The sequence below is a fragment of the Engystomops pustulosus genome, chromosome 1, assembly GCF_040894005.1.
Source record: "Engystomops pustulosus chromosome 1, aEngPut4.maternal, whole genome shotgun sequence".
Taxonomy (NCBI): Eukaryota; Metazoa; Chordata; class Amphibia; order Anura; family Leptodactylidae; genus Engystomops; species Engystomops pustulosus.
In genome coordinates this window covers 107,187,593-107,203,356 of record NC_092411.1, presented here as the reverse complement: position 1 = coordinate 107,203,356, position 15,764 = coordinate 107,187,593, and the positions used below count along the sequence as shown (strand labels likewise).

The following is a 15,764-nucleotide window of genomic DNA, read 5'->3' as shown; positions in this document are numbered from 1 at the left end:
AATGTCCAGATTAGAATACCCCTTTAAGCCAAACCAGTATATCTATTCCAGAAGGAACAGACCCCCAACTGTAGACAGCGCTACATATTTGCACACTTCCCAGAATTCGCTAGTGGAGCATCTGTCTTTAAGTCTCCACACACCTATAAGGCAGCCTTAATTGGCAAGCTCTCTATAAGGAGAACTCTTACCTTCTGACCCTATCAAAGAGGGAGGGAGGTGATTGAAATTGGTAACTTTATGCAGTCCTCTAATGAATTAAACATCTATTGGCCATGGCTTTTGCATATGCATCTTAAGAATCAGATGCAAGTTGAATGAACTAGCATCTTCCAATCATTGTGGTTTTTAATTAAAGTCTTCTTGTATTTTTGTTTGCTGATCTTAGATCTATATAATTGGTCTATGAACTAATCTGTTTGTCCATTTGCCATCCAAACTCTTTTTTTTCTAATCGGTGTGTGTCATTTAATCGACATCAGCTGTCAATATGTAATGTTCTGATACTGTAAATCTTTAGTGGCATTGACTATGTTATTTAGGAAGTTTGATTTTATTTTAATAGAAATTCTACAAAAAAGTCTACCAAAATGTTGCTTTAAATTGAGTTATAAACTATTGTAGACTTTACAGTTGCATTTTACCATGCACTGTACAAAATATTACCAATAAGAAAGTAAAATTTAGAGCAGTTTATTTGTTTAAATGAGGTCTCTGACAAAAATGAAATCCCTCTTCTGCTCACAACCCCTATAGCCTTAACCATACAGTAAATAATACTGAAGTACTATCTTTGTAATCCAAATGGAAGATATTCTGGTTCTCTTCTGTGCTCTTTTTATTATACAGAATTCTCCCAACAATTATTGTAAACTGCATGGATGATTGTCATGCAAAAGCCTACCAGCACATGAATGTGTACCATATAAGCCACGTTTTTCAGCACACAAATGTGCTGTAAAACCCCTAAGTCGCTTATACTCTATTCTATTGAAGAAAAAAAACCTGTACTCACCTTTCCAAGACACCGCCCCCCCCCCCCCAATAGGCTGGGCATAGGGGGCCGCTGGCTATACAGACATAGTATATATGGTACATTTTTCCGCCACGAAGGGTAGCCCATGCAGCTTTGCTATTCTGATGGCGCAAAATACAATTCTGTGTGTATCTACCCATTGGAAAAAAACATTTTTCTGTGTACAGTCTGTTTAAACAATGGGTAGTATTTGTGTAAATAACCAGTCTAAGAGGGCTCACTCTAATGCTTATACACAAGAGACTAACAGCACAAATTCAAGCCAATTTTTCCTCATATTTTCATTTTATCTATATATTTTTGATAAGCATTAAGGTAGTGATATAATTCTTGTAACTCAATCCAAGTAGACGAGATCTTGTATTCAGATGGCTCCCTAGTGCACAGTACACACATTCTGTCGAGTTTCTCAGGTAAGCAACAGATGGCAGTAAACTAAATCTAATGGTAATCTGAAGGAGCAAACCATTCTTTAGAATGTCTGGACAGGTGTTTTTAAAGCACAAAATACATCCCTCAGGTTCTATGAAAAAGTATATGGAATATATAGGCAGTGTGATGAGTGGAGAAATGGTTTCTTTTCTTTAAGACCATCTGTTGCACTTCTGATGTAAAATGCACAGGTTTAGTTTTGTAAATCTTAATGTTATTGTATTCTCTTGTATTTTGCTTTCCAATATGTCTATAAACTAATGTGTTGATTAAAATCCAAAGAGATCCATCCAAGTACAAATTAAATTTCCTTTTTATGTTGACTATGCACAGTGGATCACCAGGGTATACATTCTGTATAATCATGTGGCTTGTCCAAAATTACAATTTTTTTTTTCCTCTGAGCATGAGCTTTGTCATGCCTTTTTTTTCCAATTTTCTTTAAAATTATTCCACCCCCCCCTCAGGCCTAATAAAATAATTAAATGGATGCATATTGAGGGTATTGTTACAAGATGCTAGGTGCTTTGTCTGTAAAGGCTTAAAGAGAATGTGGCATAATTTATCAAAACTATGATCCTCTTTTTTTCCAGCCTCTGTTTTCCACTGCTAATGGTCCATACTTTCCATCAACAATGTCTCATCCAGCTGGACATTCTATTACATCCAAATACTATCCCAGCAGTCTTACCCCATCTTTACGAACAAGTGGTTCAAGACTTGGCCCTCAGGCAGGCTTCTTTAGTAATCACTTACAACACGTGGATTTTCTTTTTGGTGTTTGGGAGGAGCACTTTACTTGGCACTAAGAACAAGAAATGCTGAGAACTTCTGTAATACTAGTGATATAGTTTTATTAAATGAGCACTTGAGTGATGTGAATTTATTTTCTTGAAGGGAGTCTGTAAGCTGTCCTAACCATGCATGACTGCAGACAGTGTTGATTAATGGTCGTCCTAGAGAGCTTAAAGGGAACCTGTCATCAAAATATCACATTTTCACCTAATGAAAGGGTTCCTTTTAGCTTTTTAATAGTAATTGTAATCTGTTTTTATAATTAACATTACTGATTCCACTCACTTAACAATTACAATTAAAAGAACACGATAGCCTGAAGGGCCTCCCTCAGAGCCCTTTCAGGAGATGCAGCCCTTTAATTATTTTCACAGTTCTGCGGCTACTTTTAAAGTGCTCACATGTATGATTTAACCCTCCTTTAGGGCTGATATCTAAATTATTTGTAGTTTTGAATGTTTGGAACTGCTTTTAGACTTTTGAGCAGATGGTTTTGCTTTGATGCAAGGAAATCCATGTCTTTTTATTTCTCCACTATAGGTGCGATTCAGTTTTCCATCTGATGGCAGCCCCACTGCTGAGCCCAGGCACATACCCTCTACTTCCACTCCAATCTTGCCTCCTACCTCATGGTATGTTTGTAAGTTTATTTGACATGTGGTCTGCTTATTTGTGTATGGGACAGCTTCAGAATATCAATAAGACCCCACACATGCACTCATGGCAGGGCTTTGAAATGACTTGTTCACTTTATTCTGTAGTAATACAAAGACTAATAACAAACACTCTAAAACGATTGCTTATGGCCTTATGTCTATTTAGGTGGTACAAGCTACCATTCCTTTCCCCAGGAACACAGCTGTACTTAATGCAAAACATTTTTAACTATTCAGTTCCCACAGCAGTTAGCCCCTTCATGACTACCATATATATGTAATATTTTCACATACCCGTGCATATAGCACATTTATAAACGTCATTACAGGTGACACTGACCCTTAGTCATGAGCGGTTAATTTAACATCCTTTTTAACTTTCTGTGTTGGACACCTACAGCGCAGAGGTGTAAAGGTTGTCCGAAGAGTGCTTCAAATAGAGGTGTGGTGGTTTGCTGCATTTTGCATCACCCACCCACCACTAATACCCGCGATTGGTGCTAGCACTCAACACAGGTATAAACACCTCTGATGCTGCCAGCAGCATTTAAAAGACAGTGGCATGACATCCTCGGGTCTTTGACATATTTACTGGAGGTGGATTGCATTTACCAATTTTTTTTAAAATTGTTTTTATATTGTATATAGATATCCTCAAAAATGACATGTTTACCACAGAACAGGTAGCAATCTTCAAGATTAGAGATTCTTAATGTATTGATTTAACATTACAGTGACCCAACTGGATTAGATATGAAATACCTTAAAAGAAATGCAAGTGCCCCTGTCAAAGTACCAAAGACCATGAATGGTGCTATCTCAGGTGAGTCTAAAACAGTCACTGCTTTATAATGGAACATTTACATTTATCATTAGAAACCACCTTCAGAACTGCTGCAAGTTTGATGGTCCTGACAAGTTATCTGTGGGAAACAATGCAGTGTTCTATTTCAATATTAATCAACACTTAACTGCAATGCACAGAAAAGCTACTGCAATAATCGACCATGTAAGTTTACCATAAAGCTACTGACTCGCTGGCTACAGAATGGACCAGGAACAAACTTGGGATATAGCTCCATGTGTCCTGGTAGAGAAAGTCATAAATGTTCAGTGAGTCAGAGTTTTTTAAGTTATCCATGTGACACCTAGCACCCTGGTCTATTGGCTGAGTTCATCAGAGCCGCTATAGATTGGAGAAGGAAGACCACTCCATCTGTAGTGTTGTGGCCATCTACACTCACTGCAGGAATTATAGGAGCCAAGCCTAACTGCCTAACACTACAGAAATGTCTGCTTTGACCTCCCTCTTGTGCATATCGGCAGAACAGTGGGCTTGCTAAATATTGAAACCCCTTCAATTGACTTCCTTTAAGTTCAAATTCCAAAATTTTATTATCATTTTTTCTTTTTTTCCCCAGGAGCCCCAAAGCCAGCTTTGCCAAAGCCTGGAAGCTCTCCAATACTATCTGCTTATTTCCCTGGACAACAACCCAGACTTCCTGCCTCTTAAAATCCAACAGAATAAAGTGACCATTTGCTGCAACTAACTAAACATTGGTTTGGGTAGATATGCAGTTAAACTGCCAAAAAGACCACAATGCTGTATCCAAACTGAACATTGCTGTTTTTAATCTCTAATGTATTTTTATAGCAACTTTTAAGTTTCCTATTAAAATAAATGAAACCTAGAAGCCTTTAAAAATGAAAAAAGCTGTGTGTAAATGTAACTACATATATTTGGTGCTAAAGTATGCACATCTGTACATGTTTGTTCTAGTCTGTTACTATGCCAGCGTATGGATAAGATGTGTGTGTTGTCTACACAGATTGTGCTTAACAATATGTCTGTATCACACATGCAATTTAAGCTGAATTGTGTTTAATAAATAGGGATAAGAAAGATTGTCAGTTATTACCACTATCCTACATTTTGCTGCATATTTACCTGGAATTGTAAATCGGCTATGATCATTTCAGTGACGGAGGAACTACTCGGTCATAACATATTTGTCATAAAGTGCAAGGAACAGAATGGATCTGTTGGCATTATACTGCATCAATTTGGCATCCATCTTGGCTTTGTTTTTCCGAGAGAATGCATTACCAGGACCCTTTACTTCCTCCTGTTACACAAAGCTGCACTGATATTTTACATCATAAATCTATTCAAAGCTATTTATAAGTGCTGAATATTAAAAAAAAAAAAAAACACTAATATTCTTACTGTCAGTATTAATGATGTTAAATTCACAATAAACTAATGGGCTCACAGTTTAAATGGATCTTGCATATAAATGATATTTAAAACTTTGCTGATTCAATGGGTGGCTGGATTTTTTTTTTTTTTTTTTTTTTATACATGTATCGCTCTGTAATGTTGAATGCTTGCTTTGTCCCGACTGCTGTTCTGTTTCTTTTCAGACATCATGTTGTGGTAGGGTTTCATAATATGTATTTTAATGTTTACATCATGACTTGTGTGTGTTTAAACATTTCACTATATAAATATCCTATTCCAGTTGATAAATATGTATTTAATGTCTGTAAAATAATAAAGTATTTATATTTTGATTTATGAATTCAACAGTCTTGAGTACATGGATTTGCACAATGAAGTAGATTCATTTTATTGGTGAATACCTTTTGACAAACCAACCCTAACCATGAATTTCTGTAGGTATCATGGTAATATTGAGCAGTCACAGCATAACTGTTTGCACTAACAATATCATCGTTATTGATAGAAAGTGTAAGAAATGGATACCTGTCTTATACTTCTGTTTTCTTTTTTAAATTATAATGTTTGATTATAAACTTTATTTGTATAGCACCATCATATTCTGTAGTGCCTTACAAATCAAGAATGCGAAGGGCCTTGCTAGCAAGCACTTACAATCTATGAGGAAGAAGGGGTGACACATGGGGTATAAGAGCTTCTATATCAGGGAGCAGAATAAAAATAATTTAATGGTAAAAAGGAAGCTTGATCCAGCCATCTTATATGCAAAGTGCAAGGTCAATTGGGCCTAGAGCTTGGTATATGGGGTTTATCAGATAACAGACTGGATGGAGGAGGGCACAGGATGGATAAGTAAAGACCTAATTGAAGTTCAATCTGTTGGTAATGTGATAGGCTTGCTTATAGAGGTGGGTTTAATTAGTGCAGCTTGGGAGAAGCCCTGGAGATGTGAGTAGAAGGTTTGACGTAAGGAAGGGCATAATCTAAGATCACTGGCAGATTGAGGAGCATTAGTTGGGCGATAGACTTGAATGAGAGAAGAGGTAGGGAGGTTTGGCATTTGTGCAGAGCTTTGTAGAGGAGGGTCATTATTTATAACTATATACAGAAGGAGACTGGCAACCAATGCAACTGGCTCAGTACAATTATCTGATGTATATTCAAATAAGTTTATACGCAGGTGGACAAAATTGTTGGTATGTTTGTGGGTTTTTCTTTAAAAAAAAAAAAAAACAATGGTCACAGAATATAAATTGAATCTAACAAAATCAAAAAAATTTAATTTATATGAAAATAAATAGATGTCGAACATCATCTTGGGATATAGAACAACTTTGCCTATTATCTTTGTTACCTATATCCAGCAGTTTCTTTGCTATACCCATGAGATTATCTCGGTGCTGCAGAGGCTGCTTCTTCTGCCTGTGCTGACAAGCCCTTGAGTCTGTCCTTTAAACAAACTCTATGGTTTGATGGGAGGGGAGGGGCTGCTGCTACCTGCTCACAGAGGAGGAGGTCATGTGACAGCTCTCTGTGTATGTAACAGCTGGATGTGTTCAGGACTGTGGATACAGGTGTCTCCTGCACAGAATAGTGAGCTACAAGATCTCCCTGTTCCCTATCAGTTCCTCCATTCCAGTCTGATTCTACAGAATTTTCTCTCACTCCACCTCATGCTGCTCCCCTCCCTTGTACTTGGCAGTATTAACCTTTAGTGCTCACACACCACAGGCTATACACTTCATGTAACTGTTTTACATATTGCATGTTCCATGCTCCTAAATGTGATGGAAGCTGCCAGGCTGGTCACCATATACATCCTGTATGTACACTCTGCAGTGTTCAGTGGATTTAATTGTGGGAAACTAAATGGATTTAATGGTAAATTACTTTGAGAGAGAACACAAGGCATGATGGGATCTGTGGGCAGCTTCAATTGGCCTCAACTGCAGGGCAGGTACAGGAAAAGCTAGGTCTCCGCCAAATTCACCTCCTAGGGGGAAAGTGTTTTTTTGTCAAACCCTATCAGAACAGGAAATGACGTAACTTTGGAAAGACAAGGGTGAGCATTCTGTTTGTTTTTAACCACTTAATGCTCTGCGTCCAATATATCTGACACAGAGCTGATGCTGGCTCAATTTGAGATCAGAACCAAGCCGGCAGTAGCTGACAACCCAGTGTAACACCTGCGGTCGGAATGGGCTCAGATTGTGGGTATTGAACCTATTAAATGCCACAGTCGCCACAATTGCAGCATAACTGCCTTCCAGGGGTTTTTACCCCACGATAGCCCCCCCCCGTGCCATCTTCTGGGGGTGTCGATCATTCCTATGGCAGCCCTGAGGTCCCATCAGGAACCCAGGGCTGCCTGCAGCCAGTACCTGTAAGATGGCCCGACGTCATATTAAAAGCACAACTTAATACCTTGCAATACTGATGTATTGCAGAGTATTATCATGAACAAGCAATCAGATGATTGCTTGTTCATTTGCCATGATGGAACTAGTAATAAAGTGTAAAAAAAAAATTCTTCCAGAAAAATAAGTAAAAATGCCCATAAGCCCAATAAACATAGAGACCTATTACGCACAAAATGTCTAAATCCTAACACAATCCCCACATATGGGTTTATCTGCTTCATGTTGACATGGTGTTTTCCATGGCGTCCCCCATGACGGCCCTACTGGAGGATGACCCTTGACCTCTGTAGGGACAGGAAGCATAGAGGTTAAATGCCCCACCCCGGCATCCGTACTCCAGTGGCTTCCTGTCCCTACACAGGGCAGGGAGTAGAGAGAAGTTCTCTCCTCATACCCAGTAGTTGGGACGGTGAGGGGGAATCGCAGATAGGCGCAGGGACTTGTCCCCTTTCCCGAAGCAGTCTCAGCCTCGATCGGACCTCGGTCCTTTCGTCTGCCGCGAAGAGACTCTGTTTCTCCGGCTCTGCCCACAGCTCCATGAAGCTAAGGACACCCGGAGCGCGTCCATCGCAGAGGCCACGTGAGCCGGCTGCCGTCTGACTCTGGTGATGACGTCCGCCTGAAATTACGGGGCCGGATGTGACGTCATGGCGGCGCGACCCGGAAGCAGGAGCGCGGAGTGGTAAGATTTAAAAAAGCAAGGTGATCACGTTGATCTGAGATCTAATATCGTTTCGTCAGCCCTGACCCAGGTGCTTCCGAGATCAGACTCTACTCTAGGCATCTCCAGCCTACTAAGGTCGGTCATATGCTGTATTTTTGGATCAATTGTGCCATATATGATGTATATCTATGTGTATATGTTTCCCTTAGAATCTTGTGGAGCGTGCTCATTTGCTCAAGCTACATAAGGTACTTTCCCACTTATCTACCATACTGAGTTATTGTCAGGAGCTATCATGCATTTCTATTAATGTTTAGGCTTGCTGATACCAGTAGTTCCTCGATTGGGAACATGGAGTCATGTGGTATGGAGGCTTCGGCCTGGACCTCATATCCTTAAACCCTTAAGTGGGGTCATCCAGGGATAGGGTGGTGGGTCACCCACATATTCGGCACATTATCACATCATATGGGTGATCTCCATATCAAAAGAATTTTAAAAACCGACTTTCATTTGATGAATCTGAAGCAAAAATTTGGAATTCTACACCTAAAGTAGACATCCAGGTCACAAAAATGACCAAAAAAAAGGATCTACCATTCGAAGACACGATCCAACTAAAGGATCCATTAGATAGAAAAGCGGACAGCCTTCTAAAAAAGACTTGGGAGTTGCCATGTTAAATTTGAAATCCAATATCGACACAGCATCCATGGCTCATACCCTCTTTCACTGGATAGCCGAACTAGAGAATCATATCAGAGATGGCACTCCTAGGGAAATGTTGTTAAGCACCTTTCCCACACTAAAGGCAGCTACAGCATTAATCACAGACGCCTCAGCAGAAGGAGTCAGAATTAGCGCAAAAGAAGGTGCATTGTCTAATTCAGTTAGGAGGTCACTTTGGCTTTGCCAATGGACTGGGGACTTCAGATCAAAGTCAAAACTATGAAGGGGAATATTTATTTGGATCCGAATTAGACACGCTTCTAGAAAAAGCAGCGGATAGAAAGAAAGGCTTTCCAGAATCTAAAAGTAGTCTAGGGAAACAGCCCTTTCGGGACCCTAAGGATAAGAACCAGTCTTACAGAGGGAAAGGCAAGCAAGGCAGGGGGAGCTACCCTAAAGGAGGGAAAGGAAGAGGGTGCCTCCTTAGCGCCAGTAACTCTGCCCCAGCAGAAGATTGTTAAAATTCCATCTACAGTGGGATCAAGTCACATCGAATCCCTGGATATTGAATATTCTCCAAGAAGGTTACCGAATAGAGCTAACCTCTCTTCCTCCCAAGAAATTTGTCTTGACAAAACAATCCTCAGCCTTTCTGTCCTACTATGGGCGGAGGTACAAAAATTAATTCAGTTAGACGTGATCATCCCTGTAGCTCAAGAACATCAAAGGGAAGGACATTACTCTCCCCTATTCTTGATTAAAAAAAAAACAAATGGCACATTCAGGATGATTTGCAACCTAAAAGACCTGAAACTGTAAACTCGGCAGCTGTCCTGATTCAACCAGGGGCATTTATGTGCACGATAGATTTAAGAGATGCGTACTACCACGTGCCAATACATCCTGCTTCACAAAAATTCCTCAGATTCGCAGTATTATCATCCAGAGGAGAAGTAGTCCATTTTCAGTACAAGGCACTGCCTTTTGGAATATCCTTGGCTCCAAGAACATTCACAAAACTTATGGTCGAAGTGATAGCATTTCCGAGGAAAAAGGAATATTTGTCATTCCATATCTGGACGATCTATTAGTAGTGGCCAGTTCAAGACAGGAACTAATTCATCACAGGAATATCACGATAATAGCCTTGCAACAATTAGGATGGATAGTCAATTTGGAAAAATCCAAGCTAACTCCAAGTACAAAAGTAATCTTTTTGGGAACCCTGTTGGATTCAGTTCAGCAAATATTCTTCTTGTCACCAGAGAAGAAAACAAATCTGAAACGGCAGATAATAACGTTTCAGAAGAGAAGTCAGTGCACTATAAGAGAAGCCATAAGAGTCCTTGGGAGTATTGCATCATGCATACAGTGTGTACAGGGGAGTCAGAGTCACACAAGAACTCTTTAACGTTGGATATTGGCCTCCTGGAACAAAAACCCCCGACACCTGAATCAAAAAATAGAAATACCAGAATTAGTCAAGCGATCCATGGATTGGTGGTAAACATTTCAAAGCTAGAAAGAGGAATACCATGGCATCCCTGGCCAGACAGATGCGAGTCAGGCAGGATGGGGAGCAGACGTAGCAGGTCACCCCACACAGGAACAATGGCCAAGGTCGATCAGATTCCGATCCTAGAATTACCGGGAATAGAGAGCGGTATTAGAGACTTTAAGAGCCAGCACTCTGAAGTTAAAAGGAAAACATGTCAGAATATACTCAGACAACATCACCACGGTGGCTTATCTTCGTCATCAAGGCTGAACCAGGAACTCCGATCTCCTCTGTCTTTCAGAAAAAAACATGGGCAGAAATCAATATCTGCTCTCTCTCGGCCACCCATCTAAAGGGGGAAGAGAATCAGATAGCGGATTATCTCAGTTGTCAGGTCATAGACAAAAACAAATGGTGTCTGAACAAGAACATCTTTTCACATCTCACACAAAAATGGGGACAACCGACAGTAGATCTTTTTGCCTCCAGCAAGAATGCAAAAGTACCTCATTTCTTCTCTCTAGAACCAAAAACTTCCTTTGGTCAAAGAGATGCCTTCAGCCAGTCTTGGAGCGGGCCTCTGATGTATGCCTTTCCTCCCATACCTTTCATAGCACGGGTCATCCAGAAGATCAGAGAGGACCAAGCAAAAATTATTCTCATCGCACCCTGGTGGCCAAAGAAAAACTGGTTCCGTGGTTAAGGAAGATGGCGTTGGAAGAACCTATCCTGCTGGAACCTCTAAACAACCTCCTGTTCCAGGGTCCAGTATACCATCCCAATCCACAGCCCCTCCAGCTCTCTGCATGGATCCTGAAGAGATGTTGTTGACATCTAAGGGATTATCGAATAAGGTAATATCCACGCTGAAGGCAAGCCGTATCACAAAATCTATTCTAGGATATTGGGAAGATTTGTATCCTTTTGTAGCAAGACTCCTAACCAATTGTCCCCTAACATTTCACAGGTTCTGGACTTTCTGCAAGCAGGATTCGACAAGGGCCTAAAGACAAGTTCTCTCAAAGTCCAGGTTTCAGCCCTCAGCGTATTCTTTGACACTTCACTAGCAGAACACAAGTGGATTCAGAGGTTTGTCAAAGCTACCTCTAGACTAAGGCCACATGTAAAACAAAATATCCCAAACTGGGATCTCTCATTAGTACTGAACCATCTTATGGGACTACCGTTTGAGCCCCTAGAGATGGTTACAATTAGAGAGCTGACGTTAAAACTCACCTTCCTTATAGCCATAACATCAGCTAGGCACTTGGGAGAAATTCAGGCCTTGTCGATCAAAGAACCCTATCTTAAGATGTATGAGGACAGGGTTGTCCTAACGTTAGATAAAACCTTCAACCAAAAGTGTCCTCATCCTTTCACCGTAACCAAGAAATTATTCTACCTTCCTTTTGCCAGAACCCAAGAAACACCAAAGAATCAGATTGGCATACACTGGACGTAAGAAGATACCTTCTACATTATATTGAATTTACCAAATCTTGGAGGAAAGATGACAACATTCTCCTACAGTTTAAAGGAAGAAACAAAGGCAAAAAAGCTTCAAAAGCATCCATTGCCCGATGGATCTGGACTGTCATCAAAGAAGCTTACGATGCTAGCAACATGGACATGTTAGGGCCACTCAACCAGAGGAGTGGCAGCCTCATGGGCTGAGAAACGCGGTGCCTCACTATAGGAAATATGTAAAGCAGCTACCTGGTCTAGTCAGCTAACTTTTGCCAAACACTATAGGCTAGATGTTCAGAGTGCTAGAGACCAGTCCTTCGGAAGGTCTTACAAGCTGTTGTCCCCCCCAAATATATTATCTGGTACATCTCCAGTTGGGGCCGTCATGGGGGACGCCATGGAAAAGGAGAATTATTCTCAACCTTAATTCGGTTTATATATATTTCCCATCCTATTTTTTGACTAATATAGACTTTTGAAAGTTTTGCCTATTTGTTCTGTGTGTAATAGTAACATACAATAAATGGGTTGCATCCATGGCCGATGTAGTTATTTAACCTCTCTGCTTCCTGTCCCTACAGAGGTCAAGGGTCATCTTCCAGTTGGGGCCATCATGGTGGACTAATGGAAACCGAATTAACAGTGAGAATAATTCTCCTTTTTTATGCATCCTCTCATTTTTTAAGATGTTATGAGGCTTTGAACTTTAGATGTGATTTCTCACATTTTCATAAACACAAAAATGCACTAATGAGGGACCTGCTCAGATTTTATGTGGTGGTAAACTGCTGTATGTGCACACGACATTGAAGGGAAGGTGCACCATTCAGAGCAGATTATGCAATGTCCCTTTATAAAAGCTACACAGTTTTTATTTTTTTGGCAATTTGGAGATGCACTTTACAAATACTTTATTTTAGTTGGTCATTTAGCTTATTGATGAGATTTTATTAACTATTAAATGTATGGAGTAAAAGAAAATCTTCTATTTTGGTATTTTTGGGGGGCCGTACACTATACCATAAAAATAACTTTTATCTTTGTTCAATAGATCACTACGATTACGGTAATACTTCATTTATATAGTTTTTTTTAAATATATATTTCACCGTTATAAATTTCAGCTCCATTTTGATTTAATACTATGAAGATCTCAAGGGGTTAACAATCTTCTTAAAAGCTGTTTCTGATTTTTGGAGTGCAAATTTGGGTGATTATCGTATATACTCGAGTATAAGCCGAGACCCCTAATTTTACCACCAAAACTGGGAAAAACTATTGACTAGAGTATAAGCTGAGGGTGGGAAATGCATTGCCCCCCCCCCCTGTTAAAAAGCAAGCAAGCACCCAGTAGTATATAATCAGCCAGCTCCCAGTAGTATACAGCCACCAGCCCCTAGTAGCATACAGCTAGCTAGCCCCCATGTAGTATACAGCCAGCCTGTCGCCATGTAGTATACAGCCAGTCTTCCCCCATGTAGTATACAGTCTGCCAGCACCCAGCAGTATACAGCCTGCCAGCCCCTAGCAGTATACAGCCTTCAAGCCCCATGTAGTATACAGCCTGCCCCCCCAGCACTTAAAAAAAAATAAACTTATATACTCACCCTTCAATGTCGGTGCAGCTTCCCGATGTCGGCACGGCTCGTCTTCTTTCTTCCCCACGCCTCTTCTTCTTTCTTCTGTCATGGACACGGCAATGTTTTCTTCCAGCAGGCGCATACTATGACCTCAGCAGCGGCCGCGTCATAGATGTGCCTGCTGGAAGAAAAGCTAAGATTTTGTAGCCTACAAAAGGGGCCACTAAGAAAACTTAAATCCTGGCAGCTGCAGGGCGCTCCTTCCCTTCTGTGCCTCGCTGTGTGCCCATAAAACAAGTAACGGACATATGTGGGGGGTCTCTGTACTCGGGAGAAATTGCATAACAAATTTTAAGATATATTTCCTCTTTTTATCTTTTTGAAGTTGTGTAAATTTTATAGCTATAACCAACAAAATTTTAAATTTCAGCTCCATTTTGATTTAATTACTATGAAGATCTTAAGTGGTTAACAATCTTCCTTAAAGCCGTTTCTGATTTTTGGAGTGCAAATTTGGGTGATTATCGTATATACTCGAGTATAAGCCGAGACCCCTAATTTTACCACCAAAACTGGGAAAAACGATTGACTAGAGTATAAGCTGAGGGTGGGAAATGCATTGCCCCCCCCCCCCATTAAAAAGCAAGCAAGCACCCAGTAGTATATAATCAGCCAGCTCCCAGTAGTATACAGCCACCAGCCCCTAGTAGCATACAGCTAGCTAGCCCCCATGTAGTATACAGCCAGCCTGTTGCCATGTAGTATACAGCCAGTCTTCCCCCATGTAGTATACAGTCTGCCAGCCCCCAGCAGTATACAGCCTGCCAGCCCCCAGCAGTATACAGCCTTCAAGCCCCATGTAGTATACAGCCTGCCCCCCCGGCACTTAAAAAAAAATAAACTTATATACTCACCCTCCAATGTCGGTGCAGCTTCCCGATGTCGGCACGGCGCGTCTTCTTTCTTCCCCACGCCTCTTCTTCTTTCTTCTGTCATGGACACGGCAATGTTTTCTTCCAGCAGGCGCATACTATGACCTCAGCAGCGGCCGCGTCATAGATGTACCTGCTGGAAGAAAAGCTAAGATTTTATAGCCTACAAAAGGGGCCACTAAGAAAACTTAAATCCTGGCAGCTGCAGGGCGCTCCTTCCCTTCTGTGCCTCGCTGTGTGCCCATAAAACAAGTAACGGACATATGTGGGGGGTCTCTGTACTCGGGAGAAATTGCATAACAAATTTTAAGATATATTTCCTCTTTTTATCTTTTTGAAGTTGTGTAAATTTTATAGCTATAACCAACAAAATTTTAAATTTCAGCTCCATTTTGATTTAATTACTATGAAGATCTTAAGGGGTTAACAATCTTCCTAAAAGCTGTTTCTGATTTTGGGAGTGCAAATTTGGGTGATTACCGTATATACTCGAATATAAGCCAACCCGAGTATAAGCAGAGACCCCTAATTTTACCACCAAAAACTGGGGAAAACTATTGACTCGAGTATAAGCCGAGGGTGGGAAATGCATTGGTCACAGCCCCCCCAGTATATAGCCAGCAAGCCCCCAGTAGTATATAGTCAGCCAGCTCCCAGTAAAAACATGGAAAACATGGCCGCCGCAGAAGAAAGAAGGAGAGCCGCGGGGAAGAAAGAAGACGGGGCGTGCCAACATCGGAGGGTGAGTATATGAGTTTATTTTTTAAGTGGGTTTTGTAATAGACTCATGTATAAGCTGAGGGGACGTTTTTCAGCACATTTTTTGTGCTGAAAAACTTGGCTTATACAAGAGTATATACGGTAAATAGGGGAAGTTTAATGTTAAATATTTAAAATTTCATCAAAAACAGAATTTATCCCCAAAATAGTCAATTCTGAAAATACGTAAAACTGATATTCGATTTGTAAGCCGTGTGGCATTAAAATTAATTATCCAGACATTTCAAAAATTATGAAAATGTAAAGCAGACATATGGGAAATGTTAGTCAGCAGTTCATGCAACAAGTTAAAGGGAACCTGTCACCAGGGACCTCATTTTTCACTAAAGACAGATTGTAAAAGCCCATGACACCTGCAGTGCAAATATGCCTTTCTGCCTTTTCTAAGCATTTGCATTACAATATAATTGTGTGTTATAACTTACTCTTGCATCCTGACAATACCCTGGGGTAGTCATAGGGGCTGGACTTTGGTTTGCATGCATTTCAAAAAACAACATGTGACTTGTCTGAGCTGCAGGCTGTCCTCCATGTTTGTGCTCCTGTACAGCTTGTCCCTCCCCCACTGATTTCAGGTTGACCAGGCTGTGACC

The 15,764-nt window shown here is 40.7% G+C and overlaps 2 protein-coding genes across 3 annotated transcripts in view; both read left to right on the top strand.

Annotated features, from left to right (window-relative positions):
* Positions 1-5,501, top strand: part of LOC140130361 (spindle assembly abnormal protein 6 homolog) — a 31,497-nt gene extending 25,996 nt beyond the window's left edge. Inside the window, exons 14-16 of the mRNA XM_072150806.1 lie at positions 2,804-2,895; positions 3,654-3,742; positions 4,341-5,501. Of these exons, the coding sequence (XP_072006907.1) occupies positions 2,804-2,895; positions 3,654-3,742; positions 4,341-4,432 (273 nt within the window). The 3' untranslated portion in view covers positions 4,433-5,501. The remainder of the gene's footprint in view (positions 1-2,803; positions 2,896-3,653; positions 3,743-4,340) is intronic.
* Positions 1-15,764, top strand: part of LRRC2 (leucine rich repeat containing 2) — a 457,557-nt gene that overhangs the window by 214,563 nt on the left and 227,230 nt on the right. The window lies entirely within an intron of this gene.